The sequence below is a fragment of the Gossypium hirsutum genome, chromosome D09, assembly GCF_007990345.1.
Source record: "Gossypium hirsutum isolate 1008001.06 chromosome D09, Gossypium_hirsutum_v2.1, whole genome shotgun sequence".
Classification (NCBI taxonomy): Eukaryota; Viridiplantae; Streptophyta; class Magnoliopsida; order Malvales; family Malvaceae; genus Gossypium; species Gossypium hirsutum.
In genome coordinates this window covers 36,785,588-36,800,917 of record NC_053445.1, presented here as the reverse complement: position 1 = coordinate 36,800,917, position 15,330 = coordinate 36,785,588, and the positions used below count along the sequence as shown (strand labels likewise).

The window sequence follows — 15,330 nt, the reverse complement described above, 5'->3', positions numbered from 1 at the left end:
AAGGACCTTGAGCCCCTAAAAAATTTAAAAAATTTATTAAGCCCTTTAATGTTTTTGAAAATTCTAATTGAATCCTTAAAAAATTTGAAAAATTTCATTAATTCTCTCAAAATTTTTGGAAATTCTCGTTAACCCTAACATGTCCTGCCATTGATTTCTTTTTTTGCTTGCTTAAATGTTCTTGCTATTGTATGCTATTTCTATTTTCTTTTCGCTTGTGTATTTTTGTGTGCCATTTTGTTTATGCCTTGGATTACTTCAATCTGATATTTTTAACTTCTGTAAGTCGGATTGATTGCTTGTTGGTCGTGGGCCTTTCGGAATGAATTTTCATTCATTTAACCCCCCAATCAAAAACAAAGTAACAAGTTTGCCCAAGACTAAAAGGTAAAACTATACAAATTCAACTAAAAAAAGGGTGAAATTATAGGATTTTAAAGTCAACATTTAGTCTTTAATCTTGATAAGTTTACCCGATTCTCATGGTGTGGTACTTTAATATTGTGTCATGCCATCAATTAATTTTTTAGGTGATGAGTGTTACTACATCACATGGATCAAAATTGATAAATTTCTTAAATTTTAAAACTAAAGTGAATAAAAATTATTAAATTCAAGGGCTAAATATTGGTTTATCCCAACATTTTAGTAGTTTTTGAACCGGTGCGGTCCCTCAACTTCGAGCACCATCCACGGACCGGATCATAGCAGATCCAGACAGATATAAACCCAGCACTGTACAGCTTAGCTATATCTCACGAGCAAAAGCAGCCACCACATCCTTGGCTCACATTATCCCCCTGAAAATCCTCACTTTCACTCCCTCACAAACTGCAAAGCTGCGGCAATAGCAGCAATGGCTGCCCATATTTTCATGACAACCCCATCCCACCTCGCTCTCTCTTTTCCATCCTCAACTAACCCTTCAAACCCACCGGTTCTTCTCTCCTCATTTCGTGGGGTCTCTCTTAAGCTCCCTCGTCAATCCCTCTCCCTTGCTGCCACTATTCCCAAGAAGCCCTTTTCTGTGTTTGCTGTTACCAAGAAAGCTGTCGCTGTTCTTAAAGGCAATTCGGAAGTTGAAGGCGTTGTCACGTTGACCCAGGAAACTGATGGTCTGTGTTTTTGCCCCCCCCCCTCTTTTTATCATTTTATTTACTTTCTAATGCATTTTGTGATTTGGGTTTTTTTTCTTCTAGTGGGGAAATTTTGATTCTTTGGGATTTCCTTGTTTGTTTTTGAAGGATAAGAAGCCAAAGAAATGAAATGGGTACATTTTGCTTTTTGGGGTTTTTCTTATTGACGAATTTAATTCCAAGTTTGATACTTTAAGATTTGATTGAATCTTGTACAATTAGGGTGTATTAATTTTTTAATTTTGATGCCCAGAACATATTTAAGGAAATAAAGTCATTGTGGAACTGTACTTAACATGTTCTTTCTTGGCTGTTTAACATGGAAACTAAATGAAAAAATGTTAGCTTGTAGTTCTCTTATCTTTTTGGCAATCAAATGTTAGTATCATCTGGGAATGCTTATTTGTTCTGTGGATGAATAGGTCCTACAACTGTGAATGTTCGAATTACTGGTCTTACTCCTGGGCCTCATGGCTTCCACCTGGTGAGTGTTTTCGGCTTTAGCTGCTTGTTGTTAGTGGATTTGAGTGCATAAAAGTTCTCCGAACAATATGATTTTAATCTTCCTTTTCGTTTCTTGTGTAGCATGAGTATGGTGACACAACAAATGGGTGCATGTCAACAGGTATAACTTAGTGCATTTGAATCAAATGACGTGCGTTCTTATTGCGTTTCAGTTCATGTATGCACAAGATCCTTATTTTTAAAATTTTAAATGACAGGACCACATTTCAATCCTAACAATATGACACATGGTGCTCCTGAGGATGAAGTACGCCATGCGGGTGACCTGGGAAACATAATTGCTAATGCTGATGGTAATACATTCTTAATTTTTTTTTTCCTTTTTTAAATTTTTCTGTGCACCAATTAACTTTATTCATTGCCTATGTTTGGTAATGCAGGAGTGGCAGAGGCAACAATTGTGGACAATCAGGTGATGTTTAATAACTCGTGTTTCTTTCTGTGCAAATCTCCGTGCATTCATTTCTCTTATGTGTCTGCATGAATAATTTCCCTTTTCAATGTGATCCTGTATACTTTCTCAGTTGCTAAACTATGACTCTCTTGTGCAGATACCACTAAGTGGCCCCAATGCGGTTGTTGGAAGAGCATTTGTGGTTCATGAGCTTGAGGATGATCTTGGAAAGGGTAATTATTTGGCTTGCAATTCTAGCAGCTGCTTTAGTAGGAAACTTACCTCAAAAGTTGCAGAGGGAAGAGTGATGTGAGTGGCTATTTACTTCTTAGTTTTATTTTTCTTATATTTTTGTTTGGTCATGCATTTGCAGGTGGACATGAACTTAGTCTAACCACTGGGAATGCTGGCGGAAGATTGGCATGTGGTATGTACATGTGTACTTTTATCTACATGCTACATTTTCCAGACTCTCATCTCTGGTTTCCTTTTCTTGCATCTATGTTTTGAGCAGAATCATCTTTAGCTTGATTATTATAGTTAAGCAAAAAGCACATTAGTAACTTGAAGAATGCTGCAGCTTGTTGTACCAGTTTTCTATAGCCTTCAGTTTGTTTGTTTGTTTTTTGTTCACTTCATTGTCTCAGCTCAAGCCTTGATTTTGCTTGCGGGGATGATTCTGTGTTTGATTCAAACTTTTCTCGAAACCTGACAAAGTTAAATCTTTAGTATATTAGATCCTTCAGCTTGATGCAATTCTATTCATTCATTTGTATGTATGTTTGGAGGGAGGGGATTTAAAAGGCCATGGGTAGGACAAGGACAGATAGGTTTAAGGTTTTGATATATTTGCAGCCTCTTAAGACTGATAACCCATCTCAGATGGACCCTTGAACTGTTTGAAATACTTGTGCATTGACTATGGCTTGGCAATGAACATGGTGGTGTACGTATCTATCTTCTTTTTGTTGGACATAGTTTTGTCAATTCTGCGGTTCCGTTTGAGACGGACTAAGTTATCTTTAGTCCCAGATCTTTGATGTCTATGCGAATGTTCTTTCCCACATAAACATCCTATTCATATCAAAGCTAGTCTACATCAAACATTATACTGAATTTGTAACTTCCTCTCATCTTCTTCTGATAATGTCTGTGCAGGTGTTGTTGGCTTGACTCCGGTATAAATCTTATCGATGAAACCAGTTTGGTGTTGCGCTATTTGTTGGTTGGATTTGGCAGCTTCTCTTATAGAGCCGCATGTGATGTTGCTTTCAATGTTGATAGCGTGTTATATGAGATTGTGCAGACAAGTATTTAGTCGAATAACATTTGTAGACCTTTGTTATGTCATTATTATCAACCCAATAAAAAATTAGCACATGGCTTGTGAACCTGCAGACTGTAAAACTTGCCTTTTTGAGCTTATGAAATTTTATGGTGCTGCTGGTCATTAGGAAATTATGATGCCTTGTTGTAGTCAGTTATATCTCTGCTTCTCCTGGGAGTTGAGATCTGTAATTTGGCCGACCAAACTCTCAATCCCTACCTGTGCCGGGTGGAAGTATAAAATTACACAAAAATTATAATCATTAGTTATCTTATATAATATTATACTTAAGGAAGGGGGATTAGAATCTCTAGCAACTCCACCCCTTACCTCTCATAATGAGAAAAAAAAAAAAAGAGGTTTGCTTTGCTGACTAGCGAGATCGGATTGGCTAGATGAAGAATTGGTCATGGTATCGGTTCTAAATAAAGGGTTGGAGTGGTTGACTTGTAAATATGTTCAAATTGATTAATCAGATCGATCAAATTAATTTTTTAAAAATATTTTTAAATTTTTTAATAATCTATTCATTTAAAGTAAACAAATTCATCAGATTAGTTGAACTGACTGAAAAGAAATAGTTTAATTGGTTCCACCACCGACTTGCTTTGCTACCTCTCACAGCCTCTTGCGGCTGTGCGATGTTCTTACCTCCCACAAACTGACATCATTTATTTATTGATTAATTTCCTGTACATTCAACCTTCATTTTTTTTATCACAACTTTTTTTAATAAAATGGGACATAATATTCAATTGAGATAGAAAGTCTTTAAATCTTGAATTAATTTTTTTACGTAGTTTAATATCGCAATATATCTTATTATTTATTCAATATGTTGACTAATATTAATTTTTGTTAAAATCATGGATCACAAATCCTATACCACACCAATTAATCAAAAAAACGAATCTGTTGGGTGATGCATGAACCCTTCAGAAGGAGCTTCGTTGGAAACAATGAACTTTGCTGCGTATTTGTGGATAAAATAAACTACTGCTTTTAACATTGTTATTTCAGAATCTTTCTTAGATTTGCCAAAACCTGTCATGCATGCCACTTTGATCTCAACTGCTGTTGTTGTTGGCTCTTTTTTATGGCTCGGGCAAAGCCAATGCTAAATTGCTACAGTGAAATGGCTAGTTTGGGAAACTAAGAACTGGGAACTTAAGCATAATGGAGTTGATATTTTAATCGTTTAGCATGCATACCAAGATTATAGACTTGTCAGCTTTTCATTGAAGAACCCTTTTTGTAGTATCACTTAATCAGTTGATTCTATGATGGCATCTCAATGCAACCCCCCCCCCCCCGCCCAAAAAAAATACCATACTTGATTTGATCAAATTATGATGACAAAAGAGAAGGGGGGGAGCTGGCGTGAAAGTAACCAGAATCTATATGAGGGAACTCAAATTGATTAGGGTGTGGTATTTTGCTTTAAGAAGACATGGAGTGAATGAAGGTAGCATCCCATGCTTTTTAACGTGCAGTTCCTCATTCCTTTTGCTTTAATTTAATAATAAGTATTGTTATTATATATGGAGTGACTTGGGTGGGTGTGTGTGAACTCTGAAACTCTCTCTTGACGTTAAGAACAACTCAATTGAACTGTCCTAACTCCCATTTTTGCCCCTTTTCGCCACCCTATCTTTTCCACCTAATGCTCAACTCATATCTTTACCTACACTTATTGTAGTCCTATCATCTCCCTAAGATGCTTGTTAACCAACCCTAAATACGTAGTTTATTTGATTGTCTTAAATAATTGTCCTAATTCTAAATCAAATATTCACTCCATTTCTTTGTAATTAGAGAAATACATAATTATACCAACAATAAAAAAATAACAATAAATCTCTGTGTCGAGTAACTCTTACTCCTAAAAAACCCCTAAATTTGCACACAAGGAATTAAGGGGGAGTAATTTTTTATGATGAAAGTAAAAACTTTTCTTTCTACCAGTAGCTTTAAAAGTTGGAAATGGAAAGAAAAAAGAAGTGGGTGTTTTATAAGCAACAATAGTTATACTATTCATGGGCGGCTTTTCTGAGTTTTGACTCCAAAAATAACTGTCACCCTTCTTGTCATTTACTATATATAAGAACCCCATTTCTCCATCTATGCTTCCTCCGTGATCATTTTTTGCTCTTTCTAGCTGTTACTCATTTTCTTTTGGTTAGGTCACACTACTTGCTTGTTTGTTGAGTACAATTTTATGTCTTTTCTAAGTCTTTCATACTATTTTTGACTGGGTTTTGGTTTAGGGGAAGGGGTGGATATGCAAGCTCAAGCTGTATTTGTGGGGTCTGATCATCATCTTCATCAAGCCTTGATCATGAAAGGCAAGCGTACCAAGCGCCAAAGATCGCCATCCCTGTTTGGTGTCGCGGTGACTTCGAGCTCATCAAATGGTGGTGATGGAGTGGTGGAGGAATATAACTCGATTTCTTCTCCGACGACATCCGACGAGATTTACGGGAGCACCGAGGAAGAAGAGGAGATGGCTAATTGCCTAATCATGTTGGCACAAAGTGATGGTCCCAAAAGGAGTACTGTTGAAGCGAAATTCAAGATAGCTACTAAGACAAACAAGGGTGAGCTTTATGTCCACGAGTGTAAAACTTGTAACCGGTCTTTCCCTTCGTTCCAAGCACTAGGAGGCCATATGGCAAGCCACAAGAAGCCTAAAGGCGCCATTGCAGAGCAGAAAAGACCACTGGTTTTGGCAGTTAATGATGCAGTCATTGCTTTACGAGTAAGCAACAAAAAGGGTAATAAAATTCACGAGTGCTCAATCTGTGGTTCGGAATTCACGTCCGGTCAAGCCCTCGGAGGTCACATGAGAAGGCATAGGACAGCATCAGCAGCTGCTGCAAGCAACCAAGATGCCATGAATGGCGATGATGACATCAAGCCTAGGAATATTACGCCTTTGGATCTTAATCTTCCTGCACCTGAAGATGATGTTAGAGATTCCATGTTCGAATTTGGAACACCCCAACAAGCTATTGTCTTCTCCACACCAGCTTTGGTAGATTGCCATTACTAAACAAGGAAAATCCTGAACCAATGTGAATTATTCTTTTTTCTTTTTTACTCAAGGAGTTATCATTTTGAAGATCCACATGATCAAGGGGTCACTGTACTGTTCATGGTTGCCTTTCCTTCACGAAAAGTGAGAGATGGGGCATCTTCTATTTCATAAAATTAGGCTTTAGTATGATTGGTGGATGCCGTAACTTTACAACATTCCGATGCTATACTTTTTTCTCTTTTTTTTGGGGGTATAAATACATCAAAGGGGAAACCATTGGCTATCTAGGGTTTGGAAGCAGCCAAAAGTCATGGACTATTATTTTAATGGTCCGTCTTGTTTATAGCTCAAATTAAGCCTGCTCTTGTTACACCTAATTAACCAACTGTAATATATGTCCCTTGCATTGCAAGTCACTTTAACTAAACTGCCAATCATCTAAATGGGTCCGGACTCCACATCCAATGCATTGATGTTCCCAAGGAATATACCATTTGGAGCTGTACGTGCTCATTTAATATCAATTATTTATGCTTACTTTGCTTAATATTGGTGCTATTGAAAAGGTTCTGACATTTCATTTGCCCCTCAATATATTAACTTTGTGTAGACAAAATGTCACAACATCAATAATATGCTTTTCCAACTCTTTTCCCTTCCTTTTATCATTCTTTTATTAGGTTTAGATTTTGAAATTTAATTTATATATTTTTTAAATTTAATATAATTTAGTTTCTTTATTTTTATAATATTATTTATCGGCTTAAAATTCTAACAATGTTAGCTATTCTAATTAAAATGTGGATATAATTTCTTTAAGAAACACCTTATTTAAACACACACACAAAAAGAAATTGCTCCTATGACGAGTTAGAAATGACGTTTTTAAAAAAAAAAATCCACATTAACATTTTAATCAGTATAGTTAATGGTGTTAATTATTAAAACTAACTAAGGACATTATAAAAGTAGAAAAATGAAATCATGTCAAATTATAGAGTCTAAACCCTAAATTTAAGTATAGTAAAAGTTTGTTCCATTTTAATATACGAAAAATATTAAGCCTTAAATATACACAATAATTTTGGTGAAATAAAAAAATTAAATTCAAAATTGAGATGGTTGTTACTAATTTGTTGATGATTAATGATTGTAAGCCTTTTAGGGTTTTCCTCACTATAAATAAGTGGTTGTTTGGGCGGTTAGTACATCTCTTTTGGTGAAATGTTGTCCACCTAATACTGCTAATTTAATATTTGGATTTTGGTTTCTTCCTACTTGCCAATGAAAAGTATGCATGGAGAGTAAAGTAAACCATAACCACACTGAAATTTATATTTAATTTTCAGAAGTTATTTTTTTAAATTTAAAATTTAATTCTTATATTTTAATTTTGAGACACAATCCCTGTATTTGTTTTTCTAAATCTTGGTTCTCCACTGAATTTTATCATTAAAGTTAACCGTGTGAAAGTTAAAATAACCTTTCTAACCCTTAACATTTATAATTTTTTATCAATTTAGTTCGAATTTTTAAAACCTTTTAAATTTAAATTTTTTCCATATTGTAAATAAAAATTCTTTAGGATTCAAAAAATAAAAAACAACATTAAACAAACATTTTATATTAGAATTTTTTAGTTTGACAAAAGTCTAAATGGTCCTCGTTAATTGGCAGTTGGGCTACTCGCATTGCGTCATCCTTTGCCCCTCACCCGTCAATTTGTGTGGTAGATGAGGTTAGATTGTGATGGCGAAACAAAGTTTTGTGGCATAACCTCTTTTACAGTTCCATCATACCCAATTAGCGGTGAATGTTGCAACCTTCCTGCTTGAGTCGCATTTGCCCACAACCTATTCACCCGTTTTCTTTCGCCAACATTAATAAATAAATAAATAACCACACACGCAAATAACCTAACAACATACTTTCTAACTAAAATCTATAATGTCGTTAAAAACCCACGGCAAAGTTGCCGAAATTTTGTAAACTATCAAAATGCTTCAAACCACAACATGGGTTTATACAACATATACACTACAAAACACAAAACACACACCCACACAATTAAGGCTTGCTTAGAACTAATTATGGACCCAGGTCATCCGCTTCGAAGACTCACTCAAAAAGTAAGAAGATTTAGATAAAAATATAGGTCAGGAAATGGGCTTAAACAAAAAAAAAATAAGACAAAAAAGTGAAGCCTCAAGTAAACTTTTTTATCCCGGGCCCGGCTCGACTTGAATTTGCACACACACAAAATTGCCACAGTTTTGCTGTCATTTTACTATTATATTGTTATAATTTTGTTGTTATTGTTTGGATATTGTATAAGTCTTGTTTTATAGTTAATTTTGCTACTATTTTAAAGACATTTGCTTGTTAAATTGCACTTATCTTAATGTTATTTAAGTATAAAGATTTTTTAAATTTATTTTCAATTTGTTGAAAAATATCAAGTTTAGATTTTAGCTATTTTTATCTAGGCTAGACTTCAACAAAATTTTAAGCCCATTTTTCGAGTCAAATCAGATCTAGACCTATCAAACAAACGTCAGTCTATGATCACCTCTTCTATGCCTATATTCCTCTTCTCTAGAAACCCTTTTCTTTTCCTAATTGTTTTAATATAAATCTACTAAATATTAATAGTAATATTAAGCTATGGGCTAATATCCAGAGGACATTTAAATAAAATAAGATGAAATAGGAAAGAAGACTAGCTTTAGCTGGTGAAAATACAAAGAGTATCAATGTAGAAGACGAGTAATTATATCTAGCATTCTGATTGCCCAATGCATGGTCATCGGTTGTTTGTTCTTTTGGCTTGCCTAATATGCTTATTGCTTAGAGGTCAATTTAGCTAACGATTATACAAGCAAACTGCATAAAACCAGATGAGAAAATATTTTTGTGGAGCCTAAATTAATTATTTTTTATATAACAATTGTTCCCTTATTGCCATGTTTGGGTTAGATGAGAACTTGAAACTTTAAGACAAAATGGTCTAACGATGAGATAAATTAGAAAGCAATGGATTGAGTGTTTTAGTTTTTTTTTTTTCTCTAAATTAGCTTTATTGCCATGCTTGGTGCTATGAGACTAGATTAAGGCGATGTTTAATGTCACCATGTTCTTTTTCAGTATATGCAAATCCTACTTATCAAATAAAGCATTATGAAATTGTTAGAATTGTGTGACCCAAATTCTAAGAGATTGCTTGCAAGTCAAGTTAAACAAAAATATATTTTCTTTCTAGAAGATTTAGTATTTATTAGTATAATATATTTAGCATTTATTAGTATAGTTTATTTGACTTACTAATTTAGCTTATAAATAGGCTCCTTTACAATCTTAGAATTAAGAGACACCCATTAGATTAGAACTCATAACACATTCAGAGAATTTTGTGTTTACGTTTGAGGGTTCTTTGTTTTTCGGGTTTTCGGGGTTTAGTTTTTATCTCCATCTTTTGTACTCTTCATTCTTTTGCCATTATAGTAAAATTATCTTTGCCCGTGGTTTTTTATCCTCTTTTGAGGGGTTTTTCCACGTTAAATTTGTGTGTTCATCTTCTCAATTTCTTCTACTATTTTTACTTGTTCGTTGCTTATTCGGGATGATCCTAACAAGTAGTATCAGAGCTAGTTTAACTTTCATAGATCAGCCCGTTCAGAGATGGCAACAACAAGGTTTGAAATTAAGAAGTTCGACGGTGAGACAAATTTCAATCTGTGGCAAGTTCGGATGATGGCAATTCTAGTTCAAAATGGCTTGAAAAAGGTTGTTACAGGGAAAAAGCCTGAGAATCTAAATCAAACAGAATGGGAAGAGCTTGATGAAAAGGCCTTGTCTGCAATCCAGTTGTGCCTCGCGAATACAGTATTGCAGGAGGTATTGATGGAGAAGACCTCATTCGCCTTGTGGAAAAGGTTAGAAACTCTTTATGCGACTAAGTCTCTGGCTAACCGTTTAGTGTTGAAACAACGTCTATTTACGTTTCGCATGAACGAAGGTGAGCTTCTTAAAGATCACATCAGTCAATTCATCACTCTTTTAAATGATTTAAAGAACGTTGAGGTTCATATTGACGATGAAGATCAAGCTATGCTGTTATTATGCTCTTTACCCTCTTCATACAAGTCTTTCAGGGAAACCCTGATTTATGGCAGAGACAAACTCTTGTTCGAAGATGTGAAGGGTCATTTGTTGAGTAGAGACAAACTCGACAATGAGTTTGGTTTGAATAGCAAAGCAGATAGGCAAGCTTCCGTTTTGGTAGCATCAAAGAAACGAGACAAAAGGTGTCGCTATTGTAAAAAGTTAGGTCACGTCAAAGCAGATTGTTATAAACTGCGAAATAAAAAAGCTGCTGAGAGTAACGAGGAAGATGTAGCTGGTGCTAATTTGGTCGATGAAGGTGATGATGATTTCTTGTTAGTGTCAACGAGCGATAATTCCAAGCTTACGTCTGAGTGGATCCTAGATTCAGGATGTTCTTTCCACATGTGTCCTAATAGAGAATGGTTCTCCACATACAGTTCAGTTGAAGGTGGAGTTGTGCACATGGGAAACGATTCATATAGTAAAATAATCGGTATTGGTATTGTTAAAATTAGGATACACGATGGGACGATTAGGACACTCTCAGATGTCAGGTATGTACCTGATTTACGAAAGAATCTCATCTCCTTGAGTATTTTAGACTTGAAAGGATGCAGAATCAACATCGAGTCGAGCGACATTAAAGTATCTCGTGGAGCTCTCGTTTTGTTAAAAGGTAAAAGAACCGGCAGTCTTTATATTCTGGAAGGTTCTACAGTGACCGGTGAAATCAGACGTCCCTCGTCCGTTACGGAGTCAAAGTCAACTCATTTGAAGCGGAGGCAACTTGGTCATAGGAGGGAAAAAGGTATGACCGTTTCGTTGAAGAGAGGTTCTCTTTTGGATGCAGGTTTTGAAAAGTTAGGGCACTGTATTCGTGAAAATCAGACCCGGGTTAGTTTTGATTTGGCAGTGCACAAGTCGAAGGCTAGAAGTCTTCCAGCTTCTAAGCATAGATTCGACTCAGTTAATTCCCTGCATAGTTCAAGATAGGCCTGTGGCGGGTTTTGGCAAAGATGGCATTGAAAGAATTCGTGTCAAGGTGGAGATTGTTAGAATTGTGTGACCCAAATTCTAAGAGATTGCTTGCAAGTCAAGTTAAACAAAAATATATTTTCTTTCTAGAAGATTTAGTATTTATTAGTATAATATATTTAGCATTTATTAGTATAGTTTATTTGACTTACTAATTTAGCCTATAAATAGGCTCCTTTACAATCTTAGAATTAAGAGACACCCATTAGATTAGAACTCATAACACATTCAGAGAATTTTGTGTTTACGTTTGAGAGTTCTTTGTTTTTCGGGTTTTCGGGGTTTAGTTTTTATCTCCATCTTTTGTACTCTTCATTCTTTTGCCATTATAGTAAAATTATCTTTGCCCGTGGTTTTTTATCCTCTTTTGAGGGGTTTTTCCACGTTAAATTTGTGTGTTCATCTTCTCAATTTCTTCTACTATTTTTACTTGTTCGTTGCTTATTCGGGACGATCCTAACAGAAATTAAAAAAAAAAGAATATCTAAGTAAAAAATTTAAATAATATAATCATAAATAAATAGGCCATCACCCAGCCACCATCCAAATTAACTATTTTTTCACATGAAAAAAGAAGAAGACTTTTTTTTAAAATAATTAAAGTCATGAAGTAAAATTCTAAATCCCTTAAATCAATATTTAGACTTTTAAAATTTATTTTATTTGCTAAAAACATATTCCAAATAATAGAGAATAAAAAAATTAAGAAACAAATAAATCCTAAATTTATAAACCCTAAAAATATAGAAATACATAAAAAAACTTATAATAAGAAAACCTTAAAAACAACAACATGGCCTCAATAATGGATTGGTGGTTAGCAGTGTAAATGAGACATTGGTTTTCACAAAGTTAGTTGACATCAATTTGAAAAAACTCGAAATCAGTTTGGTAATTATCAACCCGAGCTTAAACTATTGGTCGAGCCAAATTTGAAGATAGTAATACTTAGTTCGAATGACTCACGAATCTTATCAAACTTTTTATTTTTAATATTTTTGGAGTATGCCTCGCATTTTTAGCCAAAATAGAGTTGACGTCCTGACGAGGAAGAGGCATTGTCTTGATGACACAACCACTGACGTCCCAATAAGAAGAGACGTCTCGTCCCGACGACGCGATGAAGGGCATCCCAACAAGGCAGCAGCCATGTCACGACTATTAGCAGTTGAATAGTTAGTTGTGAAGTTATTATGTTAAAGAAGGTAGTAATTAAAGAACTGTTAAAGAAGTTAGCTCGTTAATATCTTAGCAACCTTAATATATTGTATATAAATATAGACTCAAGTGTACTTTGCACAATTAAGTTCAATACATCTTCTCTTCATTATTCATTGTTTGTTAGTATTTTTTGGTATAATCAAACATGGTATCAGAAGTCTGGTTCCTGTGAAGATCTGTCATGGTGTTTACTAGCTCAACCGCAACTTCTACAGCTGCCCTAGCAATGGCCTTTACTTTCACCAATGGTGTCTTTGATAGTCGGTTCTTTTCAACCAAAAAGACTAATATACTTCTTGATGATTCTAATTACATGTTATGGACACAACAAGTGCTTCTTGCCATCAAAACTCACAAGTTGTAACAATTTCTTGATGGTCGCACAGTTCCCCCTCCCACGCTTGTTCCTGATTATGAAGGAGTTCTTCATAAGAATCCAGAATTTGCTCGATATGAATAAAGGCAATTGTAACAGTCATCACAGCAAGCCAAGTCTCGTATGGTGTTCAAGCGATTACAACCATGCTTCTTGATGCTGAAGCCATATTACAAACTACACTGGTTGATGTGTCTACCTCAGCCAATATTGTAACACCCCTTACCCGATACCGTTTCCGGAATCGAGCACGAGGCATTACTTAGCTTATCTTACTAATTCGGAGCATAAAAACTTAGTTTGAAAATTTATTTCACTATTTACAGCAAATCTATCCAATCGCGCAGCAGTTACAAAATTAAGTATAACTCGAGCTACGGAACTCAAAATTTAATTCCGTAAATTTTCCCTGAAACTAGACTCATATATATTCCTACCATAAAATTTTTAGAATTTTTGGCTTATCAAATTAATACAGTTTATTAGTTAAAGTCTCCCCTGTTTCACCAATAGACTGCCCTGACCTCTTGTCACTAAAAATAAATTTTCTCACTGTAGGATTTTCATATGAAGTTCTTACTTGTTTCTACAGAAAATAGACTCAATAAGGAATCTATACATATAAACTATAACTCATAACCATTTTTATAAAATTTTTAATGATTTTCTAAACTCAGAACAGGGAACTCCAAAAACAGTTCTGACCTTGTCTCACTAAAATTCACATATCTTAAAATATAAAATTCCTTTTGCTACACCGTTATTTTTCCATGAAAATATACTCAACAAGATTTATTTCCATATATCATTCACCCTCTAATTCATTTTATACTATCCTAGGTGATTTTTCAAAGTCACGTCACTGTTGTTGCCTGAATTCTATTTCTTTGCAAAATTTTACCCTTTCATGATTTCCATGCATAATTTATCACCTAATCTTTCATAGCAACAAACACCTTCATACTTAATTATTTTAATGACCATACATCATCAAATGCTTACACATCATTCATTAGCAAAATCATCATTACAAACATACAAAATAACTAAATCCCTATACATGCCATAACTCAAACATGTTTTGACATAAAATACCGAGCAGTTGTGGTTGATAGTGTGGACGATCTCCGACTTCTTTAGGATCCTTGAAGTAGTTTTGCAATACTATAAGGGAAAGAGAAATAAAAGAAGTAAGCATAAAGCTTAGTAAGTTTACTAGCAAATAAATAACAACATTAAACACAAATAATTAAACTCAAGTGACTATATCTCTAGTTTACTCTTTAGTTAATCTCATTCTAGTTCTCTTGCTTATTTACTTAGAATACTTGTGTGCATAACTTACTCATCTCTTGCTGCATCGTTGAACATCAATTGATAGTATAATAAGTTCTTAACTCTTATAACTTACCTGAGCTTGCCATTTATGCTTTAAACTGAACTTTCATGAATATGATTCACTTATTAGCCCGTTGAGCTACAATGGAACAATAAGGATACTTGGGTCTCTTCTGATAATAACATGCCAAAGCCATGTCCCAGACATGGTCTTACATGGGATGTTCTCATCTCGGTGCCCATGCCATGTCCCAGACATGGTCTTATAGGGGACCTCTCATCTCGGTGCCAACGTCATGTCCCAGACATGGTCTTATATGGGACCTCTCATCTCGGTGCCAACGCCATGTCCCAGACATGGTCTTATATGGGACCCAGACATGGTCTTATATGGGACCTCTCATGATCTCAAGGATGCCAATGCCATGTCCCAGACATGGTCTTACATGGGATCTCTTTACCCAAATGTCATGACATTTGTATCCAATACTATCCTTATGTATCAACGGGACTTTTTAATTTTTATTCTCTACCATTTCATGCTTGGGTCATCATCAAATAAATTCATGAAATAAATATATAATTGCTGGAAAATAACAAAATTAATAATAATTATTAAAATATTGTATTTATTTACCGTAAACTTACCTCGGTATCAAATATAGTCCAATTCACCAACTTAGTCTTCAACTTTATTCTTCCCTTTGTCTAACCTCGACTTTCGTTCTTCTTGATCTAAAATAGAAATTTTAACTTATTTAATACTCACATTCATAAAACAGCCCTCGACTCTAACTTTTTCAAAATTACGATTTTGCCCCTAAACTTTTACATAAT

At 34.8% G+C, this 15,330-nt stretch overlaps 2 protein-coding genes across 2 annotated transcripts; both read left to right on the top strand.

The window, feature by feature from the left end:
- The first annotated feature begins 629 nt into the window (after window positions 1-629).
- Window positions 630-3,513, top strand: LOC107891599 (superoxide dismutase [Cu-Zn], chloroplastic). Its single transcript, XM_016816444.2, has 8 exons — window positions 630-1,115; window positions 1,559-1,620; window positions 1,722-1,761; window positions 1,859-1,954; window positions 2,042-2,073; window positions 2,213-2,288; window positions 2,429-2,482; window positions 3,214-3,513. The coding sequence occupies exons 1-8, from the start codon at window positions 857-859 to the stop codon at window positions 3,237-3,239; spliced, it is 645 nt and encodes a 214-aa protein (XP_016671933.1). The 5' UTR covers window positions 630-856; the 3' UTR covers window positions 3,240-3,513.
- A 1,731-nt stretch (window positions 3,514-5,244) lies between these two features.
- LOC107891598 (zinc finger protein ZAT5) lies at window positions 5,245-7,065 on the top strand. Its single transcript, XM_016816443.2, has one exon. It carries the CDS (start codon window positions 5,664-5,666, stop codon window positions 6,432-6,434), a length of 771 nt encoding a protein of 256 aa, XP_016671932.1. The 5' UTR covers window positions 5,245-5,663; the 3' UTR covers window positions 6,435-7,065.
- The last annotated feature ends 8,265 nt before the right edge of the window (window positions 7,066-15,330 follow it).

Excerpts from the sequence above, each read along its gene's own strand:
- LOC107891599 (XM_016816444.2), top strand. The coding sequence starts at position 857 with ATGGCTGCCCATATTTTCATGACAACCCCATCCCACCTCGCTCTCTCT. Across the intron at positions 2,074-2,212 it reads CAACAATTGTGGACAATCAG|ATACCACTAAGTGGCCCCAA; the intron begins GTGATGTTTAAT and ends TCTCTTGTGCAG. Across the intron at positions 2,289-2,428 it reads TGAGGATGATCTTGGAAAGG|GTGGACATGAACTTAGTCTA; the intron begins GTAATTATTTGG and ends ATGCATTTGCAG.
- LOC107891598 (XM_016816443.2), top strand. The coding sequence starts at position 5,664 with ATGCAAGCTCAAGCTGTATTTGTGGGGTCTGATCATCATCTTCATCAA.